This window comes from Neolamprologus brichardi, chromosome 3 (genome assembly GCF_056152115.1).
Source record: "Neolamprologus brichardi isolate AB-2024 chromosome 3, ASM5615211v1, whole genome shotgun sequence".
Lineage (NCBI taxonomy): Eukaryota > Metazoa > Chordata > Actinopteri > Cichliformes > Cichlidae > Neolamprologus > Neolamprologus brichardi.
This window is the reverse complement of record NC_142106.1, coordinates 15,707,716-15,729,306: the sequence shown is the minus strand read 5'-3', so window position 1 is coordinate 15,729,306 and position 21,591 is coordinate 15,707,716. Positions and strand designations below refer to the sequence as shown.

At 39.3% G+C, this 21,591-nt stretch overlaps 2 protein-coding genes across 2 annotated transcripts in view; both read left to right on the top strand.

Annotated features, from left to right (window-relative positions):
• The window catches only part of LOC102792745 (NXPE family member 3-like), a 40,851-nt gene extending 31,305 nt beyond the window's left edge, over positions 1 to 9,546 (top strand). The window contains exons 3-6 of the mRNA XM_087832598.1: positions 1,055 to 1,344; positions 7,064 to 7,134; positions 7,958 to 8,164; positions 8,260 to 9,546. Of these exons, the coding sequence (XP_087688724.1) occupies positions 1,055 to 1,344; positions 7,064 to 7,134; positions 7,958 to 8,164; positions 8,260 to 8,813 (1,122 nt within the window). The 3' untranslated portion in view covers positions 8,814 to 9,546. The remainder of the gene's footprint in view (positions 1 to 1,054; positions 1,345 to 7,063; positions 7,135 to 7,957; positions 8,165 to 8,259) is intronic.
• A 2,652-nt stretch (positions 9,547 to 12,198) lies between these two features.
• On the top strand, positions 12,199 to 20,975 carry LOC102793044 (uncharacterized). Its single transcript, XM_087832610.1, has 4 exons — positions 12,199 to 12,354; positions 14,150 to 14,500; positions 17,094 to 17,444; positions 19,886 to 20,975. Exons 1-4 carry the CDS (start codon positions 12,288 to 12,290, stop codon positions 20,062 to 20,064), a joined length of 948 nt encoding a protein of 315 aa, XP_087688736.1. The 5' UTR covers positions 12,199 to 12,287; the 3' UTR covers positions 20,065 to 20,975.
• Positions 20,976 to 21,591: the final 616 nt, after the last annotated feature.

Below are 21,591 nucleotides of genomic sequence, written 5' to 3'. Positions count from 1 at the left end.
TGCGGGAGGCCTCAGATTAAGAAAGCTAATGGTCACAGGAATATTTTCCATCCTTTCTCCAATTTACCATTTCTATCAATAATTCTTGAAAAGATAGTGGCCAGACAACTCCACTCATACTTAACTAATAATAATCACTTCCCTCCCTCTTTTTAAGTCCAGAGTCAAAACTCACCTGTTCACAATAGCCTATTCCACATAAACTTTTCCATCCTGCTACTTTAATTTATTTTATTTATTTACTCAACGTTTAATCCTTATTATTTTGTAAATTGATATGTTTGTTGTTGTTATTGCTTGTGTACAGTGTCCCTCAGTGTTTTGAAAGGCGCTTTCTTAATTAAAATGTATTATTATTATCCATCCATCCATCCATTCGCTTATCCTTTTTCAGGGTCGCGGGGGGGCGCTGGAGCCTATCCCAGCTGTCATAGGGTGAGAGGCAGGGTACACCCTTGACAGGTCGCCAGTCTGTCGCAGGGCTAACACACAGGGACAGACAACCATTCACACTCACATTCATTCGCACATTCGCACCTAGTGACAATTTGGATTATCCAATTAACCTATCCCCACAAGCTGCATGTCTTTGGACGGTGGGAGGAAGCCGGAGTACCCGGAGGGAACCCACGCAAACACGGGGAGAACATGCAAACTCCACGCAGAAAGACCCCGGCCGGATGTTGGAATTGAACTCAGGACCTTCTTGCTGTGCGGCAACAGTGCTAACCACCGTGCCACCGTGCTGCCCTGTATTATTATTATTATTATTTTTTTATTTTTTTATTTTTTTTAATTATTATTATTATTATTGTTATTATTATTATTTATAAGAGGTGACACTTCAGGAGACTGGATGCTTCCTGGTGCCAGATCTAAGGTTCAGACCTATCCTGGCCTGCAGGGACTATTTATATTAACAACTTCACATTTGCTGTAGCACAATGAAGCTCTGGCTTGCTTAATAATATTTAACAGTACCATGTGCCAGATCCATATAATATATACTTCTGTGAGACCCAAATTTCCAAACTTTGATTATTTGTCCTACCAGGTGACACTGGTTCATCCCAGTGAGGCAGTCACAGAGTTGCGCAGGGTGGACATAGAAGAACCCGACAGGATCTACTTCAAGAGTCAGTTCCGCTCGAGCTTGTTCACTAGAACAACCACCTGCAACGTATGTTTACGTCCAACCCAGCCTGTGTGCAACTACACTGATTTACGTACAGGTGAGCCATGGTTCTGCTATAAGCCAGAAAATATGAGTTGTGACACCAGGATCAGCAACTACAATGGAGGATATAAAAAAGGCCTGACAACCATGGAGAAGCTTTTTCAGAGGTGAGCATTACCTGTGGTGTTCAATTTCTAGAGTTACTAAAATCATATCTAAACTAATACAAGGGAAAATAAGGACTACTTTGCAAATGCTTTCAAAACACATGAAATAAAATCCCCTCACTTTTTAATATTTGCTAGAATATGTCTGTGAAGGTTCTCAGTCATCCAGGTTATCCTAGTCTAAGGAGCTTGGAAAGAAAAGCGTCTGGACTTCTTCAGTTCTTAGGGTCAAATGGTGGAGAGTCCCAGATTTAAACCCAGTGGGAGTATCCCCCCAAAGAGGGAGAAAGGACCCCCTGATGATCCTCTACCTAATCGCATGAGCCAAGGTGTGAAAGCGGGTGTGGGTCACAATCAGCCAGGGTTTCGGGTGAGCTCATTGTGAAACCTGGCCCCACCCTATCATGTGATTTCCTGAGGTCAGATGGCCCAGGATGTGAGTGGGCGTTAATGATTTCAATTACTCTGACCCTGCTTGCCGTTTACAGTGCCTGAAGTCTGGGTGAGAGAGCTGCGCTGCATAAAAGCTGATGGTGAAGGACATTTACTAGGGGAGTGATTCAGTGAGGAGGCTGGCAGTTTGTGCTGGCTCATCAGAGGGGGAACAGAACTTCTCTTTGTGCTGGAGGCTCCCCATTGCTCAGCATGGAAACCACATTGTTGAATCACACTGCTGATGCTGCTGGTCTGCCAGTCTTGCCTTCTTTCTTTCTTTTCTTTTTCAGTCTCAGCATGGGATACCTGAGATTTGACAGACTGGTCTCATGATAAACAACAAAAACTGTTTAAAATATAAAATGTATACATACTGTATTATGGGGAACTAGGAATATATTTAGACTGAAGTATCATGCCACAGTGCTGGCGATCGTTCAGGGTGTACCCCATCTGAGCTGAATAAATGCTAAAGAAAATGTATCACAGAGGTGAGAATGGGTGATTGATGTGACCACTTGAATGCAAGAACATGGACTTCTTAACCTTCAGCCTTGTGCGCAGCAATATAATTCCAAGTTTCTGCTTCTAGCAGGAACAATGAACAGCAAAATATTCAGGAGAATTTAATTAATTGTCACCTATTCTTTATTTTGATTTAACACGCTAATTTTTGTTATCCTCCTTAAGAGAAAATGTTTGGGATAATCCTTACATGGCAGCAACACAAGCAAAAGCTCACTAAATAGACACAAAAAAATATTTTATATTCTACCAGGAATGAATGCTTCTCAAATTAATACATCGAGTGAACAAAACACCAATTGTGTGCAATTCTGCTTTTCATCTGCAGGCTGTGAAAGCAAGAATAAGCTGGCTTTGCCCATTTGCCATGAAAAAAATGAAACTTTACAGAGTTACAGCGTCCAAGGTCGATTTCATAGATTATCTATTTTATGGGAATATGTTGTCACAAATCTAGGTTTTGTAGTTTAAAAAAATAAATAATTTTTTTAAAAAGTTTAAAACATAGTGAACTATTTGCTGCATGAAGCATTCAGCGTATGATAAGATGAAGCGATGTGACGGTAGAAGGAATGTGACACTTTCAATTGAGAGGAGAGAGATGACAAAAAGGGGGTTTCTTGCCCAAGGTCTAAAGATTCCCTTTAACAATAAACTTGGCTCTGGATGGGTTTTTTTTTCCCCCAAATTACCTGAACTCCTTTAAGGTGTTTGTGAAGGGATCTCAAAACTGGATTATAGATGGCAGACAGTTGGTGTTGTAAACCACCGCCTCTGTTCAAAGATGGTCGCTCACAGTGGATGTAGATGGCTTCTTTCACTCCTCTTTCAAACCATCTGCCCTCTCTTTCCAAAATGTGAACATTGGCATCCTCGAAAGAGTGTCCTTTATCCTTAAGATGCAGATGGACAGCTGAATCTTGTCCTGTGGAGGTGGCTCTTCTATGTTGTGCCATGCGCTTGTGAAGTGGCTGTTTGGTCTCTCCAATGTAGAGGTCTGGGCATTCCTCGCTGCACTGTACCGCATACACCACATTGTTAAGTCTGTGTTTTGGCGTTTTGTCTTTCGGGTAAACAAGTTTTTTGTCTGAGCGTGTTGCTGGGTCTGAAATGCACCGGGATGTCATGCTTGGAGAAAACCCTCCGGAGTTTCTCTGATACACCGGCTACATAGGGAATGACAGTGTTGTTGCGTCTGTCTTTCTTATCCTTCCTCGCTGGTGTCTGATTTTCTTTTCTGTGCATCTTCGCTGACTTTATAAACGCCCAATTAGGATAACCGCATGTTTTAAATGCTTCCTTTACATGTGTGTGTTCCTTCTTTTTTCCTTCAGGCTTAGAGGGAACATGTTTAGCCCGGTGGTGTAGGGTCCTGATTACCCCAAGTTTGTGTTCTAGAGGGTGATGGGAGTCAAAGAGGAGGTACTGGTCCGTGTGTGTGGGCTTCCGGTAAACTTCAATGTTGCGGTTGCCATTCTCTTCAATGTGCACAGGAAAGGCAAACAGTTATCCTTTGTGTCTTCCCTGGTAAACTTGATGTTTTTATCCACTGAGTTAATGTGCGCAGTGAAGGATTCCACTTCTGGTGTTTTGATTTTGACCCAGGTGTCGTCTACATATCTGTACCAGTGGCTGCACTGTAAAATCGAATTAGTTCACAGAACTCAAAAAAACGATGTAAACTTGTGGCCTAAAAAAAATTGAGCAAAGTTTTACGTAAGATGATTAAGCTAGGGCAACTTACCCATTTTGAGTATAGAGTAAAAACCTATGTAGTTTCCAGATTTCAAAAAAAATATGCAAACTCGTAGCCTCAAAAAAACTAAGTAAAGCTTACTTAAGATGACTGTTAGGACAACTTATTATTTGCAAGTATGCTGTATTAAGAATAACTTGATATTTCTGGCTGTACAATACTAATTGTTTACCTACTGACAAAGTAGGTAAACAATTAGTAAACAAAATTTCAAGTTCAACTAAATGAAAAAACAATTTGTGGTAACCTGAATGTGATTAAAAATAATTAACAACACTTTTTGTAATGATGTTAAAATCAGCCCAACTTTTATTTTCAAAAGTATAACAGCCAACATACTGGACACTGTTCTCTTGAACAACAAACAATTATATTGCCATCACGGTTATAATCTTACAATGAAACAAAGTCTCAGATGTAATTATTCTGAAAATAAGTTTAGGCCTACCACAAGTTTGTTTTGTACTTACTTATATAATCAAAATAAAATATTTGCTGTGCTGTCACAAGTGCAGTCTCTGATTTAAACAACACATTTGTTTTTCATCCCAACACATGAGCTTGTAATATTTTAAGGATGGCTTGTTTCCAGTCCAGGCATTACTGCCTGAATGATTGTCATGGATCGAGGTGATCCAAATGTAGGTGCAGAAGGAAGTCTTTAACTTCCCTTAAGTACAGTGGCAGTGGATGTGGGTTGGAGATGCAATGAGCTTGAACCTGCAGGCAACCATCTTCACTGACCACACCATCTGTGATGGAGGACTCATCTCTCCTGGTGTCCTGCAACCAAACAATCATATTTTTTGGAACATGAACTTAATTGCTTTCTTAAAACATTTTTTTCTGCATTTGGTATAAAACAGACTCCAATTTAGACAATCTCAGGCTCCCTCCCCACCGGAGAGGTGACATTCAATTGCAATTGAAAGCATCATTTTAAAAAGGGCTATGCAAACATGGCCAATAACTTTCATTCCAATGATGTGCAAAATGATTTGGGCACAAAACAAATTTTGCTGTTAGAAAACTTGCAGACTTCACTATTTACAGTGTAGACCCTCTAAACTAAGTTTGGGGGATGTGATCTTTCAAGAAATGCAGACCAAACTGTTGTTGTTTGTTTACTTACACAGCATGTCTTGTAGAATTAACTGGAGTCACCAGCAACAGCATAGTGCAGTCATATCTCAAGTCTAATGACAGAAGACAAGAAAAGATCAGTACAGAAACAACTTCCCCAAACCAAAGCACAAATAAAACAATAAGTAAAACAGGCTGATCTAAAGTATGATTAAAGTTCAGCCTTATTAATATAAATGTCACTGACAATTGCTAATATATTGGAAGACCAAAATACTTACCACTGAGTTGATGTCTTTCTGTCCAACAGCAGGAGTGCTGGTCCCGAGCCTCAAAAACAGTAAGAAGCAAGCAGAGGGAGAAAAAACAGAAATTTTTTTAGAAGCTGATTTGATCCTTAATGGCTGTGCAATCATTGTAACTTACAACACAGAAGGTCAGTGTAGACCCCATACAACCAAATTAGACTAACACATATAGTATTAAAAACACCATCTACTACTGTGTCTGAATGTGTGGTATTGGCACTGTCAGTTTAGGCCTATAGAGATATGTGTTTGAAAAAGACCACCTAATTTAAATATAATCATTACATTCAAAGTTAATTTCCAATATATAAAGTTTCTAATAAGCAAAATGACCAGATTTAACATATGGCAGGGTTTATATGTAACATAATGTTTCTTATGATTCAACTGTGGAATTTAACTTAATTCTTTAGAAGGACAAGCTATATTACTTTATTCTCAAGTATAAAGCCAACCAAATGGTTAAAGGACACCATTGTTTCATCTGGGTCCAGGGTAAGTTTCTGGATCTTGTCGGTGAAGTCGGTGAAGTTCTTGATGTGATGTGGGGTGTTCCCCACAAGAGGTGCTAGGATGGTAGCAAGGTGTTTCGAGATGTTGTAAGTGGCTGAGTTTATGCTACTGACAATGGGTCTGAGTGGGACACCTTCTTTGTGGATCTTAGGAAGTCCATAAATGCAGGGTATGGCATCCCCTGGGTAAAGGTGGTGATATGTAAGGTGGTCAATGATTTCGTCCCTTTCAAGGTCTTGAAGGCAAGCTATAACTTTCTTTTTGTAGCTGCTTGTGGGGTCTCGCTTTAAGGCTTTGTAGGTATTGTTGTCACTACCTGAGAGTAGTGATCTTTGTGTGGTAATCTGTTGTGTTTAGGACCACAGTGCACCTTCCCTTATCAGCTGGTAATATAGTGATGTTGTGGTCTTTGCTCAGGGAAGCGACGGCCTTCTTTTCCTGTATTGTGAGGTTGGACGGAGAGACTTTGGCACTGGAGAGGGTGGCTGAGACTTTCATCCTGATTTGCTCTGCTTCTGTCTGTGATAATTTATTAATCCGTATGGCAGTTTCTGTGGCTGTGATGAGGTCCACTATGGGCAACTGCAGAGAAATGGCTGATTTTGACCCACACCCGCTTTCACACCTTGGCTCATGTGATTAGGTAGAGGATCATCAGGGGGTCCTTTGTCCCTCTTTGGGGGGAAACTCCCACTGGGTTTAAATCTGGGACTCTCCACCATTTGACCCTTTAGAAATGAAGAAGCTTCTCGGATGAGAGGTGAAACGTCTTCAAGCAACTCAAAGAAGTCCAGATGCTTTTCTTTCCAAGCTCGTTAGATTTGCTAGAATAGAGATGGAACTATGTAGCTTGCTAGCTGGAAAAATGTTCCATATTTTCTCTATCTGGTCTGAAGCTTAATGATTGGTAGTTTATAACTCAAGCTATGTTTGCTGCCTACTGAGCCTAAAATTTTCATTGTCAGTAGTGATGTGCCATTGTTACCTAAATATGACAATGATAAAAAATTGAATTTGATTCACTGTATCTCTAGTTTAAAAATCATTTTAATACTTTCCAATTTTTGTGAAAAGATTGTAATGTGTGTACTTTCCTCAGTGGCGTAAACATGAAAGTCTCCATTCCAGCTTCAGGACCTGCCAGTGTCACTGTTTTTCCAAAGCAGAAAGGTAAAAATACAAATCTTACTGCTAACATCTATATCTTAATCTTCATCTCCATATCTTCCCTGGCCTCTCTGTGGGGATGGTTTTCACTCTGTCTCACAGTGCGATGACATCCAGTTTGTACGCCAATGGTGAAACTTTAAATACTTATTTGCATGGGTTACTTTATGGTACACATCAAGTTTTAAATGTCCGTCATTACTGATGCAAACCTCACAGAAGGCCTCCAAGAAGGCTAACCTGCCACTTTTCTCCTTGGTGAACATGTTGTATCGGTCCACCAACTAAATGTGATCAGTGAATTGTGGTAAGTCCTGAGATTTTATTTTCAACTACATACCTGAACCAGGTAGCATAGTGGTGCAATTAGTAGCAAGAAGGTAAAAAGGTCCTGGGTTCAACTCCGACACATGGTTGGGGCCTTTCTGTGTAAAGTTTACATTTTCTCCCCGTGTTTGCATTGGTTCTTTCCAGGTACTGCAGCTTCTTTTCACAGTCCAAAGACATGGAGTATGTGGGGTTTGGTTAATTGGTCAATCTAAATTGTCCATAGATTTGAATCTGGTCCAAATGGTTGTTCGTCTTTATGTGTTAGCGCTGTGACAGACTGGTGACATGTCCAGGGTGTACCCTGGCTTTTGCCCTAACCAGCCACTTTCCAGTGCCTCATAGACCAGGTACTGTGTCTGCACACTGCATATGCTGCATTTGTCAGATTAATTGAGTTTTATTGCTACATACAGGTTGAGGAAAGGCTTTGTTTGTGTGTGTGTGTATTTTATCAAGTAAAAATACACACACAATTGTCTGTTTTACTGCTTACCAGGTCAGTCAGAGGTGAGCATCAGCAGTGTGGAGTCTGAACCGTCTGGCTATTACTACCAGGGTGTGTGGCGAGCACTAGGTGGCACTACCGTTCATCAGTTCAACACTTCCTCGGCCATCACTCAGTGTCTGAAAGGAAAGCAGGTCCATATGTATGGAGACTCCACAATGAGGCAGTGGTTTGAGTACCTTGATGCAGCACTACCAGGTAGCTGCTCTGCAAACCTTTCTGGCAAAGAACAATAATTTATTCACACTATTTCATTCATGTAGTTTAACTTATTTCCTTTGGAATTCTTTTAGATCTAAAGGAATTTAACCTGCATAGCCACAAATCAATTGGACCTTTAACGGCCCTGGACCATGCGAATAACATCTTTGTAAGGTACCGCACCCATGGTCCTCCTCTACGTACTGTCAATGTCCCATCCATGGAGCTGCATTATATTGCCAATGAGCTGGACAATGTGCTTGGAGGCAGTAACACTGTAGTAGTTTTTGGCATCTGGGCACACTTTGACAATTTCCCTATTGGGTTCTACATCCGTCGACTGATGACCATCCGCGGTGCAGTGGTACGGCTACTGTCCAGGGCTCCAGGCACAGTGGTTGTCATTCGGACTGGAAATCCCAAACCTTATACACTTCTTGGCGCATTTGTTAACAGCGACTGGTCCACTTTTCAGCGGCTAAAGGCACTCAAGGCTATATTCAAAGGATTGAATGTCCATCTGGTGGATGCCTGGGAGATGGTTCTGGCCCACCACCTGCCACACCTCATGCACCCACAACCTCCAATTATCAAGAACATGATTAATGTTCTGTTGTCCTACATATGTTCTCCAAAGGGTGGATAGATGTGTTTCAGTACTCCATCTATAAACATATTCAATCCTCATCTAATCTGTCTTCTTCACTCTTCACAGTGCAGTTTATGAAGACTGCTCCTGTTTTCACAGTTCCACTGTGATGTCAACTCTTGGCTTCTCCTTAGACTTCAATTGGGGCTTTTTTTATTAGTGCTTTTATATTTACTGAGGGAAAAACCAAAACAATTCTGTTATCCCTTTTGTATTTTCTGTTTCTTTCAGTATTCATAATATCAAATCAAAATCCATTTAAATAAGCCAGTTTTACTTTTTAGTTATTACACCAAACATAAAATAGTAACGTGAGGGGGTAAAAATGAATGAAATTGAAAATGTGTTTCCATTGTGCTGGTCGACCAATTACATCACTTGGATTTGGTGCTTCACTGAATGACATTTTTTCCTTTTTATGGGCCTCGTTGTCAGTGGGAAGAGAGGCCAGTAAAGAAGCGGACCAAAGTTATCCTCCAAATCTGTGTCACAGCTTATCGATCGATTTGTTGAGACTTGACTTGAGTGTGAAGTAGTTTTTCCTTTCTTCTTGCATTGTGCTTGCTAATTTGTGTCTGAAAGGTGGAAAGGGAAAATGTCATGTGACTATGTGGTGTATGAATTATTTGGAGAGGTTGTTCAGAGTTGATTATTTGTTGTTGTTTTTTTAACATCATTTTCATAATATACAGATAGATGCCTATTATTGTTTCACTAGCTTGCCAATTATGTCCAGAAGTGAAGTTAAATAAATAAAACTGCTTTGAAAAAAAATTCTCTTTGTTTTTGCGAGTTACCACACAGGAGCACCATTTTTGGAGTTATCCTAACAATAAACGTACCTACTACCCAGGACTGGACTGGAAAAATCAGCCCGGGCATTTTGACTAGAGAACGGCCCACCAGGTATTATAGGAAAAGCCATAAAGCCTTTGAATGAAAACAAATGCTCTTGTGACATTTATGTACACTGTCTTGTTGGTATATATGTATCAATCGAATAAACTTAAACCTACACCACAACACTACAACAGTACTTACCAGAAATATCAAACAATCTAATCAATAATTACATATACCTAACTAGCAGGGTTGCCAACTCCCAGCAAAAAAATAGGGGACCACCCCCCACCCTCCGCCTCATGATGCTTAATCGACGTGATCGACTTTAATTTATTGCCAGGGTAAAACAAATGCACAGAAACCAGTTATTCTTCTACAGTAATTAAATAGATTCAATATCTTTCTGCAACAGAATTGCAGACTGCACACATGGTACTATAGCTTATTAGGGCATATATTAAACTTAATATTTACTATATACAATAATTAATTTTTATATATTTTACATCAGATGACCACTTTGGTTGTAAGATTCAGGTGTATTTATTAAAACCTAGATATTTTAAATGAGAATAAGAAAGAAAAGTATATGGCTGTGGCCATTTGGCCAATCCACCACCTTTCATTGTTTATACCGTTACAAAAAACAAACAAACAAAAAAACCGTCGGCCCATTAAAAACGAAAAATCACCATCAGCCCACCGGGCAGATGCCCGGTATGCCCGATGGCCAGTCCAGCTATGCTACTACCCACTCAAGGGAATACTTTGCGCAGCATGTCATGTGTTTTGTCCGTTGTAAAGTACATGTTAAATTATAATAAAATAATACAAAATAAGCATTTAATTAAAGTAGAATTAATGCCATATGTTCTCTTTGACTTTTTTTTCCAAATGCCACCACCACCCTCACCCTTGTTCTTGATCCTACCAGTGACTCCCATTCATAAAAATCTCCAGCTCTGGCTACTGGAGATACTAGAGCTACAGATGCCCAGAGAATAAATGTCCTCTCACTGTTGACTGCAATAATTCAATACTTTATATAAAATTAATTAAACAAAATGTCCTAGTTGAAAGCACTAGACGCTGCAAGCATTTTTTGACTTTATTCTTTGTTCATGTTAGTCCAAGTAAGTAAATCCTTCTTTGGGACCTTAGGATAAATCATATTAGGATAAATAGTAGGATTGTAAAATTTCAGAAAAAAAAAAAAACTAGATCAGAAAAATAAGCATCTATGAAGTGAAACAGTTGGTGTAACAAACCTGGAAGCAGTTTCATATCAAACGAACAACCTAAAATATTATGTATTTCATGGGTGTACATGCAGAATATTATTGTTTTAAATTCATTAAAATTTGATGCTTTCTGAAAACAAGACAAAGAGATTAAAATTAACAACCCAGTTTTGAGAAACACTCTCAGCTTATGTATTTTTTATAAGGAGAAACAGGAAAATGAACGACTGCAGAGCCTAGGGCACCAAACATGCTAGGACCGCCCCTGTTTGCTGCACTCTGCACATTTCTGATTTTGGTCCAGTACAGTTTTTATGCCTTAATTATAAAATCAATTTTTTCCACCTGAAATTAAAACTTTAGTCACCATCTTTGCAATTAAATAACTTAACATTTCTGTTCAGGATATTTATAAAATCCACTTATTTTACAATAATAATTTATAATTATATGATAATATCTACCAGAGGCCTGGGAGCTTGAGAGTCCTGCGCAGTCGCTTAGCTGTTCCTGTTACCTTCACCCTCCACATCTTCTCCAGCTCTTCACTGAGGCCTTTTTATTTCTCCAGCTTCTTGTGTTCCTTCTTCCTGATGTTGCTGTCGTTCGGAACCGCTCCGTCTATGGTGTTCATCACAGCAGAAACAGATGCCCCCTGCTGTCTGTGTGCGCAATTCAACACTCAGCTATTTTTAAAAATCGTTATTATACATATAAATCTCATTTTCTAGCATATAAAGTCTATCTTGCTTACATTAAAGGGCGGTAAACCAATTCACAGTGCTGTAAAAAATGTTTAGCCTCCTCCTGGTTTCTCAGTTTGCTGCATATTCTGCAAAGCAGAGTGGGTAAAATTCCTCCACAGTGATGTCAAAGACTCATTTACAGTTATTACAAATGGTTGATTGCCCCTGCCAGTAGTAACATAACCATATAGCAGGTTTAGGGGAGGATTACTTCTTCACGTCGTCCCAGGAAGGTAGGATAATTTTTTCCCCTTAACAAATGAAATCATAATTTCAAAGCTGCATTTTCTATTTACTTGGATTATACTTGTCAAATATTAACATTTGTTTGAGGATTTCAAACATGCAAGTGTCTCAAACAAATGTTAATCTTATGTGTATTCTCCTTTTCTTTGTGCACTTTCAGTGTTGATTTAATAATAACTGAATGTGTATTTAAGGCAGTTCACACATGAACAGTAGAGAGCAGCAAACCTCCAACTCTGCGTCCAGTCTGAAGGATGAGGCAGATGGGCTGAAGCAGAAAACCTGCGATTGAACAGTGGAGACTGTGTCCAGTTAGACAAGAGTACAAGTGCTCACAGCACCCTAACGCACCAAGAAGAAGCAGCTCTTCAACGTTACTGCTACTGCCGACGAAGATGAACATGTCCAGAAGAGCCGTGCTGGGTTTGATTCTCCTTTGTCTGTCACCATCATCTTCTGGAGGTGAGGTTTTTCATTAGAATGATGTAAATCAGCTTATTTGGCTGATGTCAGACTTGCAGCCAGCAGCGACACATGTGTATACAGAGATGCGTATTTCTCCTACTTTGTACTATGTTACATACTTCCTGTGCTGCACTTAGTGTTTGGATTTTGACAGAGCGTGTTTGTCTTAGTGATAAATATCAACAGGTGGAGGACAGACAGGTGTTAAGTTCACACGTGTGAGTAATGAAAACCATCTGAAGGATCTATCAGGAATCACCACGACAAAAATATCTAATCAGCAGAGCCTCAATTTGAATCAAATGCAGAAGAAAAATCAGAATGCTTTTCAATGTGGAGCACAATGTTGATCTTTTTCATCAAAACTCATTGATTCAAGATCAATTTTCCTTAATAGACATTAAATAATATATATATTTTTTTATCATGAAAAAAAATATCAAAAGCGACGAGACACATGTTTCTGTTGGATCTATGATGATATTCTCAGCTCGGAAGGATTTTAATTCAAGTGATTTTTCAGACTGAAATGTTTCATTTTTGGGATCATTCCATATCAGTTCATTAAATACCTCTCACCCGATCATCCCAGATTTGCTGGAAAAAATTAAGGCAAATATAAACTTCTCAATGTACATTATGCAAACCTTTAGGTCCTTTTTGTAATAATTTTTTGTTTGAGAAAATTAAATGTTCAATTACATATGAGCAGGTATCAGGGTGTTGTTAGAAATTTTGCTGATATGACTCTTTGTAGAGGATATTTTAAAATTCTATTATCTAAAAAAACACTTTAAGGGACATCGCATGGCTGTATGAATGTGAAGTCTCAGAGGTGAAGCTCACACAGAAAGATGGATTCTTGAAATTATTGGATGTCCCATCTTTGACAGCAGATTTCAAAGACAATTGAAATCACAGTGTAGTGGGTAGGGTAGGATATTTTATGCACAAATTTCCATATTTAAGGCATAAACTTGTAGTTAAACTGTGCAAATCGTTGTTAATGGTTTTACAGATATTAAAGCTTAAAAGTACAAAGGTGCAGCTTCAGTGTGATATTCCCCAGGTGTTCACAGAAACTGAAATCATTCTAGTTTCTGTTAATATAATATAGTGTACTCTCTTATTGTCTGAAAATTGATTTTTTTGACATTTTGGCATTTATTTATACATTTTCTATTAGTGTTGTAAGAGTGTTTTTTTCTGTGTAAATTTTTTCAGGCAATTTGATGATGGGAGAGGAGAGGTTTTTTCTTTTTTTTAATTAAATTGATGCCTTTGTCTTTGAATTATCTCCATACTTTCAACTACCAGTCTTTACCTGATTGTGTTTACTGCAGTCCAGCTCAGGTACAGGTAACTCTAATGGTACCTGTAGAGTTGGGGTGAAGTGGGTGACTCATCCTATCTGAGACGCATCATGTTGGGTCTAAAAGCTTTTGATGTTGGTCTAAAAAGGAGGCTGCTGGAACCAGACATTTCAGGGTTTGTTTTTTTTTTTGCTGCAATGTAACATGTGTACAAAAACAACTGAGCAGGAAGTTTCTGTTTGAGGGAGGGAGACATATTTTCCAGTGTTACTTGATCTAATGGATTCTTACATGTAAAAGGTTTAAATTTATATTTGATTTCTATCTGTGTCGTGGGCAACCGATTCTCTCTAAATGTTTCTCCTCATGTGATTCTCAGTAATTGTATTAATATTCAGCATGCAGTGTATTCTGGTTTGTTTGGTATCAGCTGTAACTCCAGCTTACTGGTCTGTGTTTTATTTTTTTCTCTCTTTCAGACTCGACAAACCTCAAGGTTTTTCCTGGAGATAATGTCATTCTGCCATGTTACGTTCCAAATGATATATCAATTGGGGCTGTGATGTGGACCAGGTCTTACTTGGATTCAAAAAATGTATTTTTTTACCAAAGCAATGCGTCTGATCCAGACACTCAGAAGTCACCTTCTCTGAGTCGCATATATCTGCTGCATGCAGACATGTGGAATGGTCAGTTGTCTTTGTATATAGTGGAGGCGACATTTGCTGAGATTGGAACGTATGAGTGTCATGTCGCCCAGACAGGAACAAACAACTCTGAGGCGGCCATTTTGAAGACCAAGCCAATCAACACTCTCAATCTGACAATGGGTGAGTTTGTTGAAGAAATTAATCTTCTTCCTGGAGCCTACAAAACAAGTTCAACATATCCAGATGATCTTTTCCTTTATTTGGCTTCACATCAGTAAGTCTACACTGGATTTATTAATCTAGCTGCTTTAAACAATCAGAAATATTGACATGACCAAATTGATGTCACCAGTAATTCAATTCAAATCAACTTTATTTATATAGTCACAACAACAGTTGCATTGAGGCACTTTATACTGCAAGGTAAAGACCCTACAATAATACAAAGACAAGAGAGAAAATATGATATATGACCCCCTATGAGCGAGCACTTTGGTGACAGTGGGAAGAAAAAATATATTAACAGGGAGAAACCTCCAGCAGAAACAAACTCAGGGAGGGGTGGCCACATGCCATGGCCAGTTCTGGGTGAGGGGGGTAAGATGCTGCGAAAGAGAGCCAGAGATTAATAATAACTAATAATTAAATGGAGAGAGGTGTTTAAAAATATCCAGCATAAATAAGAGAGGATTCAGGGTTACCTGATCAAAACTGGGAGCTGATTCCACAGAAGAGGGGCATAAAGGCTGGCTCCCATTCTAGTTTTAAATACTCTAGGAACAACAAGTAAGCCTGCAGTGCGAGAGCGAAGTGCTTTAATAGGGTGATATGGTACTACAAGGTCATTAAGATAAGATGGGGCCTGATTATTTACGACCTTGTAGGTGAGCAGCAGTACTCAGGATGTACTTTTTAGGACATCCTGATAATAATGAATTACAGTAGTCCAGCCTGGAAGTAATAAATGCATGAACTAGTTTTTCAGCGTCACTCTGAGACAGGATATTTCTAATTTTAGAGATGTTGCGCAAATGGAAGAACACAGTCTTACATATTTTAAATTAAATGACTATTAAACATATTTGTTTATTATGTGCACTGAAGGACATATCTTGGTCAAAAATGACTCCAAGGTTCCTCACAGTGTTACTGGAGGTCAAGGTGATGCCATCCAGAGTAAGAATCTGGTTAGATACCATATTTCTAACATCTTTAGGGCCGAGTACAATAACCTCAGTTTTATTGGAATTTACACAGCCTTTACCACAGAGCCTCACTTCCCTCCATCACAGACATTGATCACACCTGCTGCATCTGCAAAGCAACCACAGTTGTGGAAGACCCTACACACCCCGCCTACACACTCTTTACCCTGCTGCCTTCTGGCAAGAGGTACCAGAGGTACCGGGCCCTCATTGCCAGACTGCGAAACAGTTTCTTCCCCATGTCAGACTCCTGAACACTCAGTGAGTCGACTGACACACACACACAAAAACACACACGTTCATACAGGTCACTACTTCAAGCACTTATCTGCCCAGTCTCATACACACACAGTGCTCAGTCTTTTGCACAACCCACTGTCATTGTTGCAGTGTCTGCACTGTCTTGTGACTGTATCAGTCTGTTGTGCCTGTTGCGCTGTCTTGGTTTTGGTTTTTTGCGATTTTTGCATACAGTGGTCGCTCGTTCATCGAAGGAGTTACATTCTAAAAATAACCCGCGATTTTCTGCTACACCGCAGGGCTAGGTGCCAGGACTCTCGTCTTTGGGTTCATGTTGCTAACTCTGGGTCGATAACAGGCACTCAACCCGCAGTAGATGTGCTCGGTGTGAGGTCTCACAGCAAGCTATCAAATACGGTGCATTTCTCGGCTTTTAAAAAAAATGCTATGCGTCACCAGGTGTTTCATCAGATTCGAGGTGTTACCTCCTTTGACAGTATCACAGTATCAGCATTATAGCACTTGTTGCAGGCTGCTGAGTTTGTATCTTTTGCTGTGAAGTACAGCCAGACTTTTGACCGCTTCGCCTTGGGCATTTTTAATCTGTAGCTCTGCTCTAAAAGAACGTACGTACCTGGACCCGCCTACTACGCTTGCAAAGGTAAAATGATTGGCTAGAATCTAAAGTGTATGACATCTCAGGAAAAAAAGAAAGCACCGAAATGAAGCACCGAAATGTGCGCTGCTTTTCGGTCTGGTTACTCCTGTTTATGTCAGATACCGGTACCCATCCCTACTGAACACTGCATTTAGTTCCAGTAGGTCAAGCACAGAGATGAATCCACTGTCAGAGGCCGTAAGAACCTTAAACCTTTTTAAACCTTCACTAAGCTGTTTCTGTACTGTGAGCTCTGAAATCTCTTCAGATGATCAGTTTGTTATTTTACAACTACTCTTTTAGTCATTTTTAAGATGATGAATGTAGAAATTAATATAACAAAACAGAAATGTTAAGCAACAATGAACCATAATCCAAAAAAATAGGAACCTGAGTGACATTTGACCACTCTGGAGCATGTTAGTGTAATTCTGTAATGTAAGTTTCTGTTTGAGTGAGAGCGACATTTTTTCCAGTGTTACTTGATCTAATAGACGATCCTTAGACTGTGACAGGTTTAAATTTATAGTTGATTTCTATTTGTGTTGGGGAATCTAAATTATTCTCCTCATGTGATTCTCAGTAATTTTTAAATATTTAGCATGCAGTGTATTATGGTTTGTTTGGTATCATATTAGCTCTGTTTTGTGTTGTTTCCTCTCCGTTTCAGAACCACTGAAAGTCTACGTTGCACCTGGAGAAATTGCCATTCTGCCATGCGAGGTTCCAAATAAGGAATCCATTGGAGCTGTGATGTGGACCAGATCTGTCGCGTATCTAGGAAATGAACTTTTTTACCAGAGCAATGCATCTGATCCAAGCACTCAGCCACCACGTCTTGCGAACCGTGTACGTCTCATGTATACAGACATGCAAAAAGGGAAATTAACATTGTTTCTGTATGGCACGACATTTGATGATGATGGAACGTACGAGTGTCATGTCACCCAGGTAGGAACAAACAACTCTAAGGCAGCCATTTTAAAGACTACGCCCATCAAAATCATCAAGCTGACAGTGGGTGAGTTTGTAGAAGAAATTAATCTTCTTCCTTTTGTAGCCTGTACTACAAAACAAGTTCAACATATCCAGATTATCTTTTCTTCATTTGGTTTCACATGAAGGTGTTTATTAGATCAGTAAGTCAACACTGGGTTTATTAATCTAGCTGCTTTAAACAATCAGAAATTCAGTTTCTGTCCACTGTCAGCAGAGTGACTTACAAACAGAGTGAAAACTGTAACATTAGCTGTTAAAAGGGCTGGGTATCGTCACTGATTGTAATAACTGATTAAATTCTGATTCAAAAGTCCTGAATTGATTTGATTCGACTCAATTCAATTTAGACTCTGTCAGAACTATTATGCTTCTGGTCATTTCTCAGTGCATATCCATATTTTTATATCTGTGTAGAAAAACAAAGCTGACTCTTGTGAGACTTCATCAGAGGTGTAACCATCACAGCAGCATACCTTTGTATCAATGTCACTGAGGATAAAACACAGAATAGCAAATTACCTCCTTAAAAATATTCTGCAGTAGAACAAAAACGGAAAAAAACCCAGAATCAACATATGAACATTACCTGATGCTGCTGAAGTGAAGCAGAGGGCGTAATTTGTAAAAGATACAGTCGAACCCCGACTTACGAATACCCCATTTAACGAAAAATTCAAGTTACGAAGGCACTGAATGGCAATATTTCTGCCCGTGTTACGGCAAAATGCCCGTGTAACGAAATCCACTGGCTCTGATTGGCTGAGCCTACAATGCCTTCCGGATCATGTGACAACCCCTTGAACGACCCATTGTAGTTAGCAATTAGCCTATAGCTTATCATTCAACATCACCTCACTCACTGGGTGCTTCGACTTACGAAAAGTTTTGACTTACGAAAGACCCTCGGGAACAAATTAATTTCGTAAGTCGGGGTTCCACTTTATTAGGCTTTTTTGTCATTAAAAGAAGAAACAAACAAAAAAAATAGTGGTGGACAGCACTGTACACAACAGCAGAGTCATAAGCGAATCGTGTAATAAACAGATTTCTGATGGTAAACTGGTCTCTGAGTACACTGAGAGAGAGCACTGTGCAGGAAGTAAAGATGTAAACACAAAGATGTAAACATAAAGTCGGCAGCACGGTGGCACGGTGGTTAGCACTGTTGCCGCACAGCAAGAAGGTCCTGAGTTCAATTCCAACATCAGGCCGGGGTCTTTCTGTGTGGAGTTTGCATGTTCTCCCCGTGTTTGCGTGGGTTCCCTCCGGGTACTCCGGCTTCCTCCCACCGTCCAAAGACATGCAGCTTGTGGGGATAGGTTAATTGGATAACCCAAATTGTCACTAGGTGTGAATGTGCGAATGAATGTGAGTGCGAATGGTTGTCTGTCCCTGTGTGTTAGCCCTGCGACAGACTGGCGACCTGTCCAGGGTGTACCCTGCCTCTCGCCCTATGACAGCTGGGATAGGCTCCAGCGCCCCCCGCGACCCTGAAAAGGATAAGCGGAAGCGAATGGATGGATGGATGAATTTCTTACTGATGCTGTTTTCCAGACAACTGACTGATCAGCCTTAGGTCTGCAATTGAGTTTCACGTGGTGTTGTAGCCCAATAAGAAGTGAACCGCTTTCCTAAAGCTGCATCCAAACTGGAATTGATTAAGTCATTGCACATTGCTTTGAAGACGACCGGTCACATGCACACATCCCATAATTCCATTGCCTAGGTAACCTCAAATGTATTTACTTCCAGGTCAAACGTCACTCGGTGGTACACTGCATAATGCATTCTCATTGGTAGTAGCTTCAAGCACTCACCGCTCACACTCACCTGTGTAGAAGGGTTACTTTGCCCATACTCATCTGAAGTCATCCAATGCCATTAACTTTTCATTGAACCAGAATCCTGAACACTGAAAACCCAGAGCTGACTCTTTGAGATCCAAAGCTTGCTTTGTAGTACAGGTGTCAGATTGTTGTTGTGAGAAAGGAACATGCATTTATTTATCTTTTAATTTAATGTTATGTATTTTTCTGTAAACATGTTGTTGATGAGACTGCATAAAGCAATAATAGTACAGGGTGGGCCATTTATATGGATACACCTTAATAACATGGGAATGGTTGGTGATATTAAAGTCCTGTTTGTGGCACATTAGTATATGTGAGGGGGCAAACTCCTCAAGATGGGTGGTGACCATGGTGGCCAGTTAGAAGTCGGCCATCTTGGATACAACTTTTGTTTTTTCAATAGGAAGAGGGCCATGTGACACATCAAACTTATTGGTAATGTCACAAGAAAAACAATGGTGTGGTGTGAGGAGTTTGCCCCCTCACATATACTGATGTGCCACAAACAGGACTTTAATATCACCAACCATTCCCATGTTATTACGGTGTATCCATATAAACGGCCCACCCTGTAGATCATGTCTGACACCTCTCTTCTAATTCTCACCAACAGTACCAGTACCAGAAGGGTTTGAGTTTGACCAGAAATTGGAAGCGTGTGATCCAGCTACATTTCTTCTGCCACTTGTTATTGCTATGGGAGCTATTGTTGTCATCACAGGTATTTTGAAATATTGTGTTGGCTGGCATAAGGCAGCTCCATGCATAGCCAAACTGCTTATTAAAGTATAATTTTTTTCTTTGAACTTTTTGAACTTCTTCAGTGTTAGGTTTAGTTATTAATGTATTTCTGTTCATGTAATATTGTTTAAGAGTTTGTTAAAATTAACTGTAAAGAGCCCAGGTGGTATGTTATATGTTTTGTGAGGTGTTTTTTGGTCAAACATTGAGGGTTGGCTGTGATGTAGGATTTAGGATGGTGGGAAAGAAAGACAGCAGGCTGAGCTGAAGGTCGGAGAGTTGGAGATGTTAAGATTTTGACTATGAGAGACCAGAATGGAAAAGAAAATAGACATCAAAAAGACATCAGAGGAACAGGCAAGGCTGAGCAGTTCAGAGACCAAAAAAAAAAAAAAGCAAAGTGGAAACAGTGGAGATACAGTGTATATACTCGACAAATGCTTTTAAAGATGGAGGAAGACCACAAAGAAGATTTGTGGATAGAGTAAAGAAGGATGGCTAGAGTGCTAGTGTAATGAGGAGGATGCAAGGGATAGGAGCAGGTAGATGATCCCAAAGTAAATTTGCCTTGCCACATGTAGTGTTTTCTGTCTACGTTAGCATTAGTTTTATTGTTTCATGTGCAGCTTCTGAGCTTTCTGAGGAAAAAACGTGTTGCTTTTTAAAAAAAGGAAATCTTTATGTGGTTTTAATACTACACATGATAGCAGTGTGACTAATGCAGACAGCAATCGTAGCAATGGTGGATGAATTTTCTGGTTCTCCAACATCCAAAAAAAACCTAAAAATAAATGTAGCTTAGAGTAGTTTTTAAATCCAGGCTGTAGACAATCCAAGTGCACTCTTACTGTTTTTCATGTTGAAATATGTGTAAATGTTCAAATGTAGTCATTAAATATTTAAATGTACAATTAAATGTTTAAATGTATGTATAAGTGTTGGAAATCATAAAAACTGGTTTCACTGGATATATAACGTGTCTTTTCTGTTTGATTGATATTTGTGTATTTATTTGATTAATTAGATGTAAAAATTAAATGCATCATTTGGCCGGAGTCTAGGTTTGTCAGCATAAAGTAAAAATGAAGTTGGGTAAAATGAGGAGTAAACAACCCTGAGCAGGAAAAAAAATTTTTTTTTCCCTTTTTTATGAAAGATAAATATAAATAATGGTCTACAATGAAGCACAGTCCTTAACCCACTGCACTTAAGTAGAGTATTTACCTGTTGCCATGGTGAATCTATTTATGGCTATCCGTCGAAGCTTTGAGTGAATCAACCTTAATCATCTTTCCTAGAACTGAAAACTGTTACATTTTTTTCTAACATCATCACATTTACACTGATTCTTTCATGATTTTATGTTTTAGAAAGTTTAGCAGTAACAGCAGGTTTTAAATCTTAAATCATCATTTGTACACATACAAAACTCCCAATTTAAAAAAAGTAATTTATTAATACACATTACTTTGTTCAAAATAATTATAGTATAAAGCAATGTTTTAAAAATCCCTTTTATTTCTGGTTAAACCCTCTTGTCTACAGAAAGTGCCCTTAAAGTTCAATATTATTGACATA

Coding starts and splice junctions, on each gene's coding strand:
- LOC102793044 (XM_087832610.1), top strand. CDS start 12,288: ATGAACATGTCCAGAAGAGCCGTGCTGGGTTTGATTCTCCTTTGTCTG. Junction 12,355..14,149: donor GTCACCATCATCTTCTGGAG/GTGAGGTTTTTC, acceptor TCTCTCTTTCAG/ACTCGACAAACCTCAAGGTT. Junction 14,501..17,093: donor CACTCTCAATCTGACAATGG/GTGAGTTTGTTG, acceptor TCTCCGTTTCAG/AACCACTGAAAGTCTACGTT.